Source organism: Ochotona princeps, chromosome 6 (genome assembly GCF_030435755.1).
Source record: "Ochotona princeps isolate mOchPri1 chromosome 6, mOchPri1.hap1, whole genome shotgun sequence".
Lineage (NCBI taxonomy): Eukaryota > Metazoa > Chordata > Mammalia > Lagomorpha > Ochotonidae > Ochotona > Ochotona princeps.
In genome coordinates this window covers 71,246,654-71,258,825 of record NC_080837.1, presented here as the reverse complement: position 1 = coordinate 71,258,825, position 12,172 = coordinate 71,246,654, and the positions used below count along the sequence as shown (strand labels likewise).

General features: G+C 44.8%; 1 protein-coding gene across 2 annotated transcripts in view; it reads left to right on the top strand.

The window, feature by feature from the left end:
* The window catches only part of GCH1 (GTP cyclohydrolase 1), a 43,361-nt gene extending 31,557 nt beyond the window's left edge, over positions 1-11,804 (top strand). The window contains exons 2-6 of one of the 2 annotated variants that reach the window (XM_058666470.1): positions 1,164-1,273; positions 4,624-4,679; positions 8,755-8,786; positions 10,313-10,397; positions 11,507-11,804. In XM_058666470.1, coding sequence (XP_058522453.1) covers positions 1,164-1,273; positions 4,624-4,679; positions 8,755-8,786; positions 10,313-10,397; positions 11,507-11,789 — 566 coding nt within the window. In that variant the 3' untranslated portion in view covers positions 11,790-11,804. Of the gene's footprint in view, positions 1-1,163; positions 1,274-4,623; positions 4,680-8,754; positions 8,787-10,312; positions 10,398-11,253 lie in introns of both variants that reach the window. The other variant, XM_004584842.4, reaches the window with a different exon arrangement.
* The last annotated feature ends 368 nt before the right edge of the window (positions 11,805-12,172 follow it).

Genomic DNA, 12,172 nt, shown 5'->3' with positions numbered 1-12,172 from the left:
CTATTTCCCTGTAAGTCACTCAGCAGCCTGCCTTCGATGGGAGGGATGAACGGGGGCTGCCGAGCTCACCCCGTCTGTGCCTAATCAGAGTGTGGAGGTGACATGTTCTTTGATCCTAGGAAATCACATCATCTTGATGTATCCCACCTGCCAGCTGTGCAGAAATCCATACAGGTGTTCACTCCTTATGCATCTGTTTTACAAAAGAGAGCTCATATCGTGCTTCTGTGTGTGTGTGTGTGTGTGTGTGAGACAATAGAACTGCAGTTTCCCAGGACACAAGGCGGTCCCCTATGGCATCCTCTGGGAACTCTTGGTGTCCAGCCCAGGATTCTCAGGTGACCACGAGGATTGTAGTTTGTTTCCTTCCCTCCCTCCTTAGCTTCTGGGCTAGGACGTGGCTGTAGTAGTTCCCTCAGGCTCTGTCTGGTTGACTTGGTTGACCAGGTTTACTTGGTTGACCTGGCTTGCCCGTGAGATAGTTGATTCTCACTCAATCCGGTTAAAAGAAATGCTGTTTGTTTTTAACTGTCAAAGGTATCTTAAGCCCCCTGACCCAGTTTCCACACTTTAAACAAGATAATATTCTGCTTCATCCCCGAAGCCTCCACAGTGGGCAGCCTGTGGGATTATTTCCCCAGAAGGGTGACTTGATACTTGCAAAATGACTTCATGTGTGTCAAAAATTATTTGGGGGAATTGAAAACAGAGGTCCAAGTTGCAGGTGCCTGGATCTGCTGCAGAAGTCAGAGGGCCAAGGATGAATCTTTTTTGTCACATGCAGTGTCTGCTTATCCATCACAGAGAGACACTGAGGATAAGGAACCCTAAGGAAGAAAGTGACACCGGCCCATTCTTGCCGCCAGAAGAACCCAGATTCATTTTGTCAGAATTCTTCCCTCCGTCTCTCCTTGAATTCCTCCTGCAGGTGTATTTGTAATCCCGCATTTTGTTTTGTTTTATCAACAGATATATTTTTTTCTGATGGTACCTAAAGTAAAATACTGCTACTTTGATAGGGAAAAATAACTTGCTTTGATGTCTGTATCCTAGTTTCATGAAGATTCTTTCCCTGTTGCCCATCTATTCATTTTTACCCCAAGTAGCTCTTCTGTTGTGGATTATTCTGTAAGACTGTGGCTAAACCAAGCCTCTGGTTTCAGATGTCCTGAACGATGCTATCTTTGATGAAGACCATGATGAGATGGTGATTGTGAAGGACATCGATATGTTTTCCATGTGTGAACATCATCTGGTTCCATTTGTTGGAAAGGTAAGGTTTTTTTTGTTGTTGTTGTTTCTTAATTTTTAAAAGCATAGTAAGAGTCTTCCAATAATGATGATGAAAATTGTCACCTTCTAGTTTCCTATATCCTGGGTACTCACAGCTAATGCAAAAATATTTATTCTATCATCCTGGCTGATCTCACTTTAGTGAAAAAATAAAACAAATCAACTTCAGAGGCAAGGCTTTCTGTTAAATATCAAGTTAATAGGTTAGGATAATAGGTTAAAATTGTGTCCTTTTAAAGGTAACTGCAGGCTCTGAAAATCTTTGCCGTTTATCGTGACTAATATTTGGTGCATGGATCTATGTATTGTGTATGGTGTGACATGAGCAGTGATGACAGTGGAATTATTTCCAGCCCCTGGTAGGAAAAATGAATCTACCTCAACCCACATTTATGAGAGTTTGTACGGTTAGGGTTGGGAGAGGTTTGGCTATGCCAAGACAGCCATAGACAGCACTTAAAATTGTATAAATCCACAGCAGGCTTTTATTTTTATTTTAAAGATTTATTTATTTTTATTGGAAAGGCAGATATACAGAGAGGAGGAGAGACAGAGAGGAAGATCTTCCATCCAATGATTCACTTCCCAACCGGCCACAACAGCTGGAGCTGAACCAATCCGAAGCCAGGAACCCGCAGCCTTTTCCGGGTCTCCCATGTGTGTGCAGGGTCCATGCTCGAATGTTGTCCCAGACCGAAGTAGAGAGTTGGATGGGAAGCAGGGCTGCCAGTATTAGAACTGGCGCCCATATGGGATCCTAGCGTGTGCAAGGTGAGGACTTTAACCGCTACACAATTGTACCGGGCCCCCAAGCTGACTTTTAAGTTGATGTTTCTGCACGGCCCTCAAATGATGTCATAGATGTCCAAATGGCTCCAGCATAGGAACTGTTTCCCATCCTACTCCTGCTGTCATTTTATTTTGACTTTTTAAAAATGATTTTCAAACAGAATTACAAGGAATAGTGTTATGAATACCTACAGTCCATCTAATCTGATGTTAGCATTTTTTTGATAAAGGATTTTTAAAATGTATAAAGAAACCCAAATTTGAAGCAGACACACATGCTCGACACCCTACAGATCAAGACCTAGAGCGTGATTATCATGTTGTTAAACCCTAACTTATCCCTTGGCCTTCAGCAAGATTGGTTTTGCTTTTCAGCTGTGTGTCGGTTAAGGCACATCTACTTTGTGTGGTCTTCTGTGCTTGGTTTCTTACCTTCCTCACTGCAGGCTTTTTTGAAGTCATTGCCTGGCACTCTGGTTAAAGGAGGCGGCTTTCCAAAGTTGATGGAAAAGGGGAACAAAAAGTTGACAGAAAGACTCAAGCTTTATTTCTTAGCACAAGCTCCACTGGGCCCAATACCTTTTTGTAAGCATCCAAATGAACCATTTAGTCCCTTCTTGAAGGCCTGGGATCCATGTCAATGCAGCTCTTTTTTTATTAGCTGGAGAAAAACGAGTGCCCTCCCTCAAGGCTGTTGTAAGATGAAGCAAAATTAAGCCAGAAGGAGCCACACCGGGCCTGTAAAGTGAATGCTAAATGGCTTTCCCTCCAAAGCTTCCACAAAGAGGAGCGAGTAGGTGTGTGGTTGTGAGGAGTAGGGCTCTCTAGTGAAGCTTCCAGGTTGTTCTGCTTACGCTTTGGGCTGGATTTGTCACAACTGTTCTTGGGCTCTCGGCAATGCCCTGACGGCTCCTGCACCTGTGGCTGTGACCTTTGCTCTTGATCCATCTGCTTCTGTTGTGGTTGGACTTACATGGCTGGAGTGTTTTGTCTTTACAGTCACACTCTGGTCTCCTGTTACAGCTTTTCCAAGAGATGGTGTGAGGCTGGTGCAATGGCTCACCTGAAAATCCTCTGCCTGAAACTACCAGCATCCCATTTGTTCCCGAGTTTGTTTTCCATCTATTCCATTTCTTTTAAAGATTTCTTTATTTCTATTGCAAAGTCAGACATGCAGAGAGGAGGAGACACAGAGAGGAAGATCTTCTGTCCGATGTTTCACTCCCCAAGTGACCACAACAGCGAGTGTTGCGCTGATCAAAAGCCAGGATCCAGGAACTTCCTCCACGTCTCCCATGCAGGTGCAGGGTCCCAAGGCTTTGGGCCGTCCTCGACTGCTTTCTCAGGCCACAAGCAGGGAGCTGGATGGGAAGTGGAGCTGCCGGGATTAGAACCGGTGCCCATATAAGGAGTTTAGCCGCTAGGCCACCACGCCAGGCCCCAACTGTTCCATTTCTTGTTTATGACCTGGGAAAGCAGTGGAGGATGGTCAGAAGCAATGGAGGATGGCCCAAAGCGTTGGGACCCTGCATCTACGTGTGAGACCCAGAAGAAGCTCCTGGCTGCTGCCTTCAGTTCAGTTATTGGGGATTAAACCAGCAGATGGAAGATTTTTCTCGCTGTCTCTCCTTCTCTCTGTAAATCTGCCTTCCCAATAAAAATAAATAAATCTTACAAGAAATATTGCAGAATCTTCATGCCCTTTCTTTCACATTTCCATTGGAATGCTTTGTTCTGTGCAGCTCAGCAGAGGCAACAATTGCGCCTCTTTAATTTTTCACACAGAACCAATAGAGATGTCTGTGGTGGCTGCATTTTTTAATGCTTTATTTGTCAGAAATCTTGGGAGAGACACAGAGGAAGAGGGAGAATAGGGAGAGATCTTCTATCTACTGGTTTACTCCTCAGGTGGCTGCAACAGCCAGAGCTGGGGCAGGCTGAAATCGGGAGGCAAGAGCTTTTTCCACATCTCCCACATGGGTAGAGGGGAACACTTGGACCATCTTCTGTTGCTTTTCTCAGTCCGTGAACAGGAAGCTGGATAAGAAGTGGAGTAGCTGCTGTGTCCGTACAGGTTGCTGGTGTGACAGATGGTGGGTTTAGCCGCTATTCTTTTTTTTTTAATTTTTCTTTTTTTAGCTGCTATTCTACAACACTGACCCTTGCTCTTGTTTTTTGCTGTCAGTCGCCTGCCTTGACTCTGTATGTACACACACACACACACACACACACACACACAGTCGTTCAGATATTTCTCCAGTATTTAATTTCACCAGAAGAGGCCACAGGGATTCCAAATTTGTCATGTGATTAATAGACTAATTCTTTCATGTTTTTCTTTTACTGTGTTTGTGTAATTCTAAATTACTTACGGAAGTGCCTCGTTGTCTAAATCGGAGGCCTCCAGATGTTTGAAACATGCACTGTCACTGTGATGCATGAGATATAAGTTACACTGTATTCCCCTCCCCCATTTTCTTTTTTATTGCAAACAGGCACTGTATTTATCCTCAGCTCACAAATACTGTTTTTTCTCTGAAGGTTCATATCGGTTATCTTCCTAACAAGCAAGTCCTCGGCCTTAGCAAGCTTGCCAGGTAAGGATGACCGAGTGATGGACAAGAAACGCAGGTGGAGAAGACCTGCATGTACATTGATCATCTCATCACTCCTTCCCGCTCCACTAGCATGGCTTCAACTCGGAGTTCAGGTGGCAAGTCAACTTGACAGTCACATGGGCAGACACACCCAGCAGGCCTGAAACACCAAGGCTGCCCTCCCTGCCCCACCCCTGCTCCCCTTCCCCCCATACATCTGAGCAATCCCACCTCACATCTTTCCTTCCTTCAGTCCAGCCGCATTCTCTGAGGGACAGGGGGCCGTAGCACATAGTGACAGTGGAAGAGGAACTGGGGGTGGAGTCCTACTGTGTGGCAGTGTTGTCAGTTTTCGGCCAAGCCGCCGTGTGAGGCCCCAGCCTCGCCTCACTGCCTTCCACTGGACCTGTCTCACTCTTGCTTGCTCCTGTCTTTTTGGTTTTTTATGTGGATTTCATGGGGATGAAGTGGTGCCCATGGGGCTTAGGTCAGTGTGGGTGTTAGTGGGCACACATCACTGATGGACCCCAGGCACCTGTATTTGATTACCCCCAATCTCCTTCTTCTATGGTTGTTGTAATGCCTTGGAGTAGACATGGTGAACCCTGGGTGGTGGCTTCGCAACTCTCTGGTGTCCTACGTTGTCCTCTCTGACCCTGGTTGGGGTTCACCAGGCCCTTGCCACAGGACCACACTCCTCTTCAATTCTGTGTTGGGATTGCTACCTGTCACCGCAGCAAGCTGAGTGTTGCCCTCCACATCTGGACCTTTGCTTTTACCCGTTTGCTCACTGAAGAGAAAGTATGTAGGAAAAATGTGTAGAAAAAAGCCTTTATTTAAAATATTTATTTATTGAAAGACAGAGTTACAGATAGCAAGAGAGAGAGAGATCTTCCATCTGCTGGTTCATTCCTCAGATGGCTATAATAGCCAAACCCGAGCTGATCCAAAGGCAGAAGCCAGGATTTTCTTCCAGGTCTCCCATGTGGGTGCCACAGACTTGAGCCATCCTCCACTGTTTTCCCAGACCATAAACATGGAGCTGGATGGAAAGTGGAACAGCCAGGACATGAACCAGGGCCCCTATGGGATGCCAGCACCACAGGCTGAGGCTTAGTGCACTATGCTGTGCAGGTCTTCTTTCTTTTCTTTCTTTTTTAATGATGCCCTTATTTATTTTTTTTGAAAGGTAAAGAATGAGAACAAGAGAGAGAGAGAAAGAGAGAGAGAGACAGAGAAGGAAGGAAGGAGAGACACACAGAAAGATCGTCCATCCACTGATTTACTCCTCAAATGATCACAATAGCCTGGGTTGCACCAGGCTTAAGCTTGTTCTGAGTCTTCTAAGAGCCTATTCTGGGTCTTCCAATCGGGTCAGGGTCCCAAGGACTTGAACTATTGCCTGCTGCTTCCCCAGGCACATTAACAGTGAGCTGGATTGGAGGTGAAGAAGCCTAGACTTGAACTGGCTCCCGTACGAGATGCTGGTATAGTATGCAGTGGCTTTGAGCTGTTCTGCGGTAGCACCAGTGCCAACGTCCCTATTTCTGACATCAGTGCACTGCAGTGGGGCTCTCAGCATAAATCCGGAACAGCCAGGCTTCTCACAATAGAAGTTGTGCCTACTGGTGACACAAGGGCTGCCTGGAAAGAGTGGGTGTTGGTAGAGTGAGTGGGAGTAATTGTTTCACTTGAATCTCTGTAAGCAACTTTCTGTCCACTGACTTATTCTCTTATGTGGTGATAAAGAAATTGAAGTTCAGATCATGTCCACTGTGACCAAATGTATCGGCATTGAGATTGGCCATTCTTAGCATTTGTACTCTATAGGCTAAGGCAAATTGCTCTGCTGTGTGCATAGGGATGCCGGCCCAGTGCCTTGTGTGTGACGTCCCTTCAGTGTGACCACCAGCCCTGCTGCCTCCCACTGAAACTTGTAGTGGCCTGTCCGTACTGAAAGGTGTAGTGAGTGCTGCTCCTTCCAGCTTGTGAAGAAGCCGGCAGACCCCTCAGGCCTTGGTCTGAATGGAAACGGACTTCTCCAGAAGATGCTACTCGTGGATGTGATGTGCACATAATGGGAGGTGGCTTCCAGAATGATCCCATGAGATCAAGGAATCAATGATAGTTTGAGGGGAGAAGGAATTAATCTTGATGATTTCCTTTCCCAGTGAAAGGAAAGGATCCTAAGGAATGAAGCGTTTATGAAACAATACAAAGAAGTTGATTATGATCATGGGGATTTGTCCTCAACACTAATCGGATTAGAATGCGAGAGTAAAATGGAACACTGCACCAAAGAACTGCCTGTGTGTTACTTTCAGATGTCTTAAACATCTGATTGAAGGGATTCTGAAACAGAAAAGACTAAGATTTTGTCTTGCTGCTTATCCCTTCTAAGAAGGATACATGTATTTAAGGAATAAATAGTAATAAGGAGGACTGACTGTCTTTGTGAAACTTCCTTTGCTCATTTTAACCTCGTCTGGAACGTTTGTTATATGCTTGTCTTTAAATGAATGACCTTTTAGTGTGCCAGTGAAGTCAAATATCAAACGATAAACCTTAAGTACCAAGAAAATGCCAGCTCTAGTAGAATTCTAGAATAAACTGAGTTTGAACAGAAGCTATGTGACTGAAAAGCTGTCGCAGCATCGAGTGAGTATAAAATTGAATCTCGAATTTAGCACTGCAGTCCTTAAGGGTAGCGTGGTTAATGTGCTAACTGAGACTCTACTGCAAAGATACCGTACCAGTGACTTGACATGCAGGAGGGGGCACGGGAAAGGGCAGGAGATGCCTGCTTTGCAGCATGCTTGAGAGGAGCCACAGTGTCTCTCTGTGGTGTGGTAGGGCTGAAGAGGCCCTAGAATGGAAGCATGAACAGAATTCCGAATGGACAAGAAGCTTCTCTAGGTATAGTTAATGCATGAGTGAAAGCAAGTAAGAGAGAGGAAAACAGGTATAGATCTGTGGTTGAGGACCAGCAGAAAATCTATCTGTATCTCCTCTCTGTAAATTTGTCTTTCCAGTAAAAAAATACATCTTTTAACAAATCTGAGTTCAAATTTAGGGTGAAAAGGCTAAATTTTTAAAGCAAAGATCCTCAGCATGAATTGTCACCCTGAAGTGGGTAATCTACCTGGTGGTCTTCATGTTGCAAATGAGGGACGTGAGGGGGAAGACCTGCCAGCTGACAGATTGTGGTTTGAGACCAGGAAGGAGGCTTGTATATTGGGGAGGTAAATCATGCTAAGTGCTTACACAAACCCATCTTGTAAAGAGAAGAGACATCAGAAGTCTAATCAGGTTTAATCTGATTATCCTAGTAGATTGAGCTGATGGGATGGTTGACCTCCCATTAATCAACAAATAGGCTTTTTATTTTTAACTTGAACTTTAAGCTATGGAAAAACAGTATGATTAGTTGGAACATGTCAGTCTTGGCTTTAAGATTGATTGATGACTTGGGAGCTTTAAAATTTTGTCATTCATCTTTGTGTTTTTTCTAAGTGGACACTTGGAGAGTCATTAACGTGTTTCTCTTTCTGCCTAAGGGAACACCATTCTATGTGCTGGCCGATGTTGTCCTTCAGGCCATGTTTCCCTGTGGGACTTGCCCTTTTCCGTCCTCTTGCCATTAGCATTATCCCTTGCCCACACACTGCTATTGTTTCAATCAAGGTCCACCCCTGCTCCCACCTTTTTAATTAGGAAGATATTACTTTTGCCTGAAAAACCTTGTTTTTATTTTTGAAAGGCAGAGAAAGAGAGATGGAAGTCCCTCATTGCTGGTTCATTTCCCAAATGCCTGCAACAGCCAGGGCTGGGGTAGGCCAATACCAGGAGGCAAGCCAGCAGCTCCATTCAGATTTTCCATATGCACTTGAGCCAGCCTCTGCTGCCTCCCAGGGTGTGCGTTAGCAGGAAGCTGGAATTGTAAACAGAGCCAGCTCCAGCCTAGGCACTCTGATACAGAATGTTGGCATTCCAAGCAATGTCTTAACCTCTGTGTCAGAATCCGAGTCTTCAAATAAATCATGATGCACTAAAGCAATTCTTTTTTCTTTTTTAGGATTGTAGAAATCTACAGTCGAAGACTACAAGGTAAACTTTTAAAATCTTCATTGATAGAAAGCGTTTTGCTTATGAAAGAATTTGTCTTAGAAGTATGATGAATATGACCTATAAAAATAAAAGCCTTGTAGAAGGATAAGAAAGATGGTCTTCTGTGTTTCAAGCCTGCAGGAGAAATCTCTGTTGCCTCTGTTCGTCATTTACTTTATCATGCCAGCACTGTTTTAATAACAGGTTAGCTCTACTGTATTTCATAAGGCCTACATTACTATGATTTGCTTCCCTTTCTTTTCCCTATACTTCTTGTCACTTAAAAATCTTAGGCGTCTCCCTCACATTCATGGTAGTACTTGGGATTCCAGAATGTGTGCCATGGCTGTATTCTGCTCTAAAGCCCATGCCAGCACCTATACCAATAGGCATCTGAGGATTTTGCCAGTTTTCAGGTAGATGAACTGCCACAGCAAACTCTCTTTTTAAAAAGGTTTGTTTTTATGTGAAAGGAAGATTTACAGAGAGGAGAGTCAGAGAGAAAGATCTTCCGTCTGTTGGTTCACTGGCCAAATGACTACAATGGCCAGAGCTGAGCTGATCTGAAGCCAGGAACCAGGAGCTTCTTCTGGGTCTCCCATGTGGGTGCAGGGGTCCCAAGACTTGAGCCACCTTCTGCTGCCTTCCCAGGCCATTAGCAGGGAGCTGGATGGGAAATGGAACAGCTGGAGTACATGCTGACACCCAAATGGGATGGTAGCACTAGAAGGGGGGATTTGCCAATAGAGCCATAGTGCTGGCCCCAAACCCTTTTGTATGTGTGTCAAACTAAAATGTTTTATTTAGCACAAGGACAGAATTATTTAACTTGTTGGTTTTCTTGAGGAGTTACACTGTTATACCTTTATTGGTATTATTATTTACAAGCTTTTTTTTTGAAGATTTGCTTATTTGAAAGGCAGAGTTATAGTGACACAGACCAGCCATCCACTCATGCACTACTAAAACGGCTGCAATGATCAGTTCTGTGCCAAGCTTAAGTATAACACCTAGAGTTCCATATGGCTCTCCCTCGTGGGTAGCCAGGACACAAGCCCTTGGGCCATCTTCCACTGCCTTCCCAGGTGTATTAGCAGGAAGCTGGACTGGAAGTGGAACAGCTGGGACTTCTGGCTGTCATGTGAGATGCCACAGTGGGGCTTAAGCTCCTGGGCCACTATGCCAGCACCAGGGATGCTTGTTCCTCAATATTCCACTGGTCTTTGGTCACAGGGAGACACAGTTGTCCTTGTACCCCCTTGCTCTTTGGTGCTGGGGATAAGGGAGGGATAGGTCCACAGGTTCCAGAGATCCCTTCAGCACCTGCACCCCAGGGGAGAGAGTTGAATTGAGGCCTCTTTATAGCTTCCAGTCAGCAACCAGAGAGAACTGGTGAAAACTGCTACATCTTGGCTACTCAGCCTCAACAGAAGTCTGCTTTCTGAAATATCAAATACTCTAGGAGGAGAAAAGTTCCCAGATGTCTGTGTGAGACTCTTACACTGAACTCCTTGTCCTACCCACAGTTCAAGAACGCCTTACTAAACAGATTGCCGTGGCCATCACAGAAGCGCTGCACCCTGCTGGAGTTGGGGTCGTGGTTGAAGCAACGTAAGTCCATACCTGCCTTTCACAGCCTCACGTTATTGTTATAACCACGCATGAGTTGCTCCTGTGGGTGGCAACAGAGACCTGGGTGCTTCATGAGAGTGTAACCTACACTAGTGTTGCTAAACAACACCCCCAAACTAGGTTTTGTTGTAGAATCCCCAAAACTGGGTCTGTTCACCAAAAGCACAGAAAGTCAACTACTGGCATTAGGGTGGAAGGAAATAGGTGCTTATTGCAATGTGCAGCGTGAGGAGCTGGGCAGCACAGTATGTCTGTACTTGCCTTTCACGGCCTCACATTGCTGAATTCCCCAGACTCCCCGAGCAGTCAGGGTTGAAGGTCCTTATAGACAGAAATTGGGAGGTATGTACTGCAAGTTTCCTGATTGGTCAGCAATGCCATGATATTTAAGGAATTTCTGATGGTTTGGTGGGTCCTAGCTGGTTTGTGGAGGTTAAATGACCATAGTTACATCTCTTTCAGGATTTCCCAGAAAGCAGATACTCGCCATTAAAGTTCTAATCTACTAACAATAGGAGACTCCTTGTGATTAGAACTTTGTAGTATCAGTTTGCCTTTCTTTGAGTTTAGTGAATTGCTTTTGATAAAGGGCAGGTAAAGACACCTTGTTCTAAGGGAGACAGACGGGGCACCTGGGCCTAGGGGAAAGGGCTAGGTCTGGGCCATGCTTTTACATCATCACGATTCAGTTTCACTACAAAGAAGCTTGTAAAAGGGTAGTAGGTAGCACCTGCATGAAATGTTGACACGCTAGGTGACAACTGTCTGAGAGGAATCTTGTGATGGGCTTTTTATTTGGAATCCCCTACACAAACTTTGCTGTCTTGTTTTGTAGACACATGTGCATGGTAATGCGAGGGGTGCAGAAAATGAACAGCAAAACTGTGACCAGCACCATGCTGGGTGTGTTCCGGGAGGACCCAAAGACCAGGGAAGAATTCCTAACTCTCATTAGGAGCTGAGCTTCTGCACGTGCCGCACGGCGAGCAGATCTTGTGGCATTGTTCGTCTCGTCTCCGTTCTTTGTATCTTTCATTGCCGCTGAAGTTTGTTCCCCATCCCCGATTGTATTTAAAGACTATTTATAGAAAGCCAAATAAAATAATTAACAAAGGGGTGAGTCCTCTACTTTGTTCTTGCCACCTTTTAGTGGCAACACTAAAGAGAATGGCCAATCATGTAAATCAAATGCACAAAACCATTCAGAGAGATGATGGGAGGGGGCCAGGGAAGAGGGTGTTTGCGTGCTGTGTTGATAGTGTTGGTGTGGGCAGAACTCTGAGGGCTCTGCTGCTGTTTCACCCTTGGATAAAAACTGTGCTGCCGGGAGTGCCGGAGGAATCTGGCACGGTGTGTGGCTCTGCGCTGTGAATTCAGAGTCTAAAGGTGATTTTACTGGTTGAACCACCAGGGACATTTTTCATATATATATATATATATATATATATATATATATATATATATGTTTTTTAATTTAACCTGTCCAGTTGTGATTCTAGTTACCCTGGAAGGTGATGGTGGTGGTGGAAGACCCATGTTTTTTATTTTACTGTGAGTTTGAAAGAAAAAAAAAGGCACGTGTCTACCTTTTTTCTGTGTAAATGCAGGTAAGGGGAATTTGTACCTGGCATTGTTTATGAGGCGTGATCTCGTGTCAACATACATGGATTTAGACATTGAACTCTCTGTGCCTTTGAGAATATCACACCATGGGAAGTGTAGATGCTAATGCCTTTTTTTGTATAAAAAGCCAT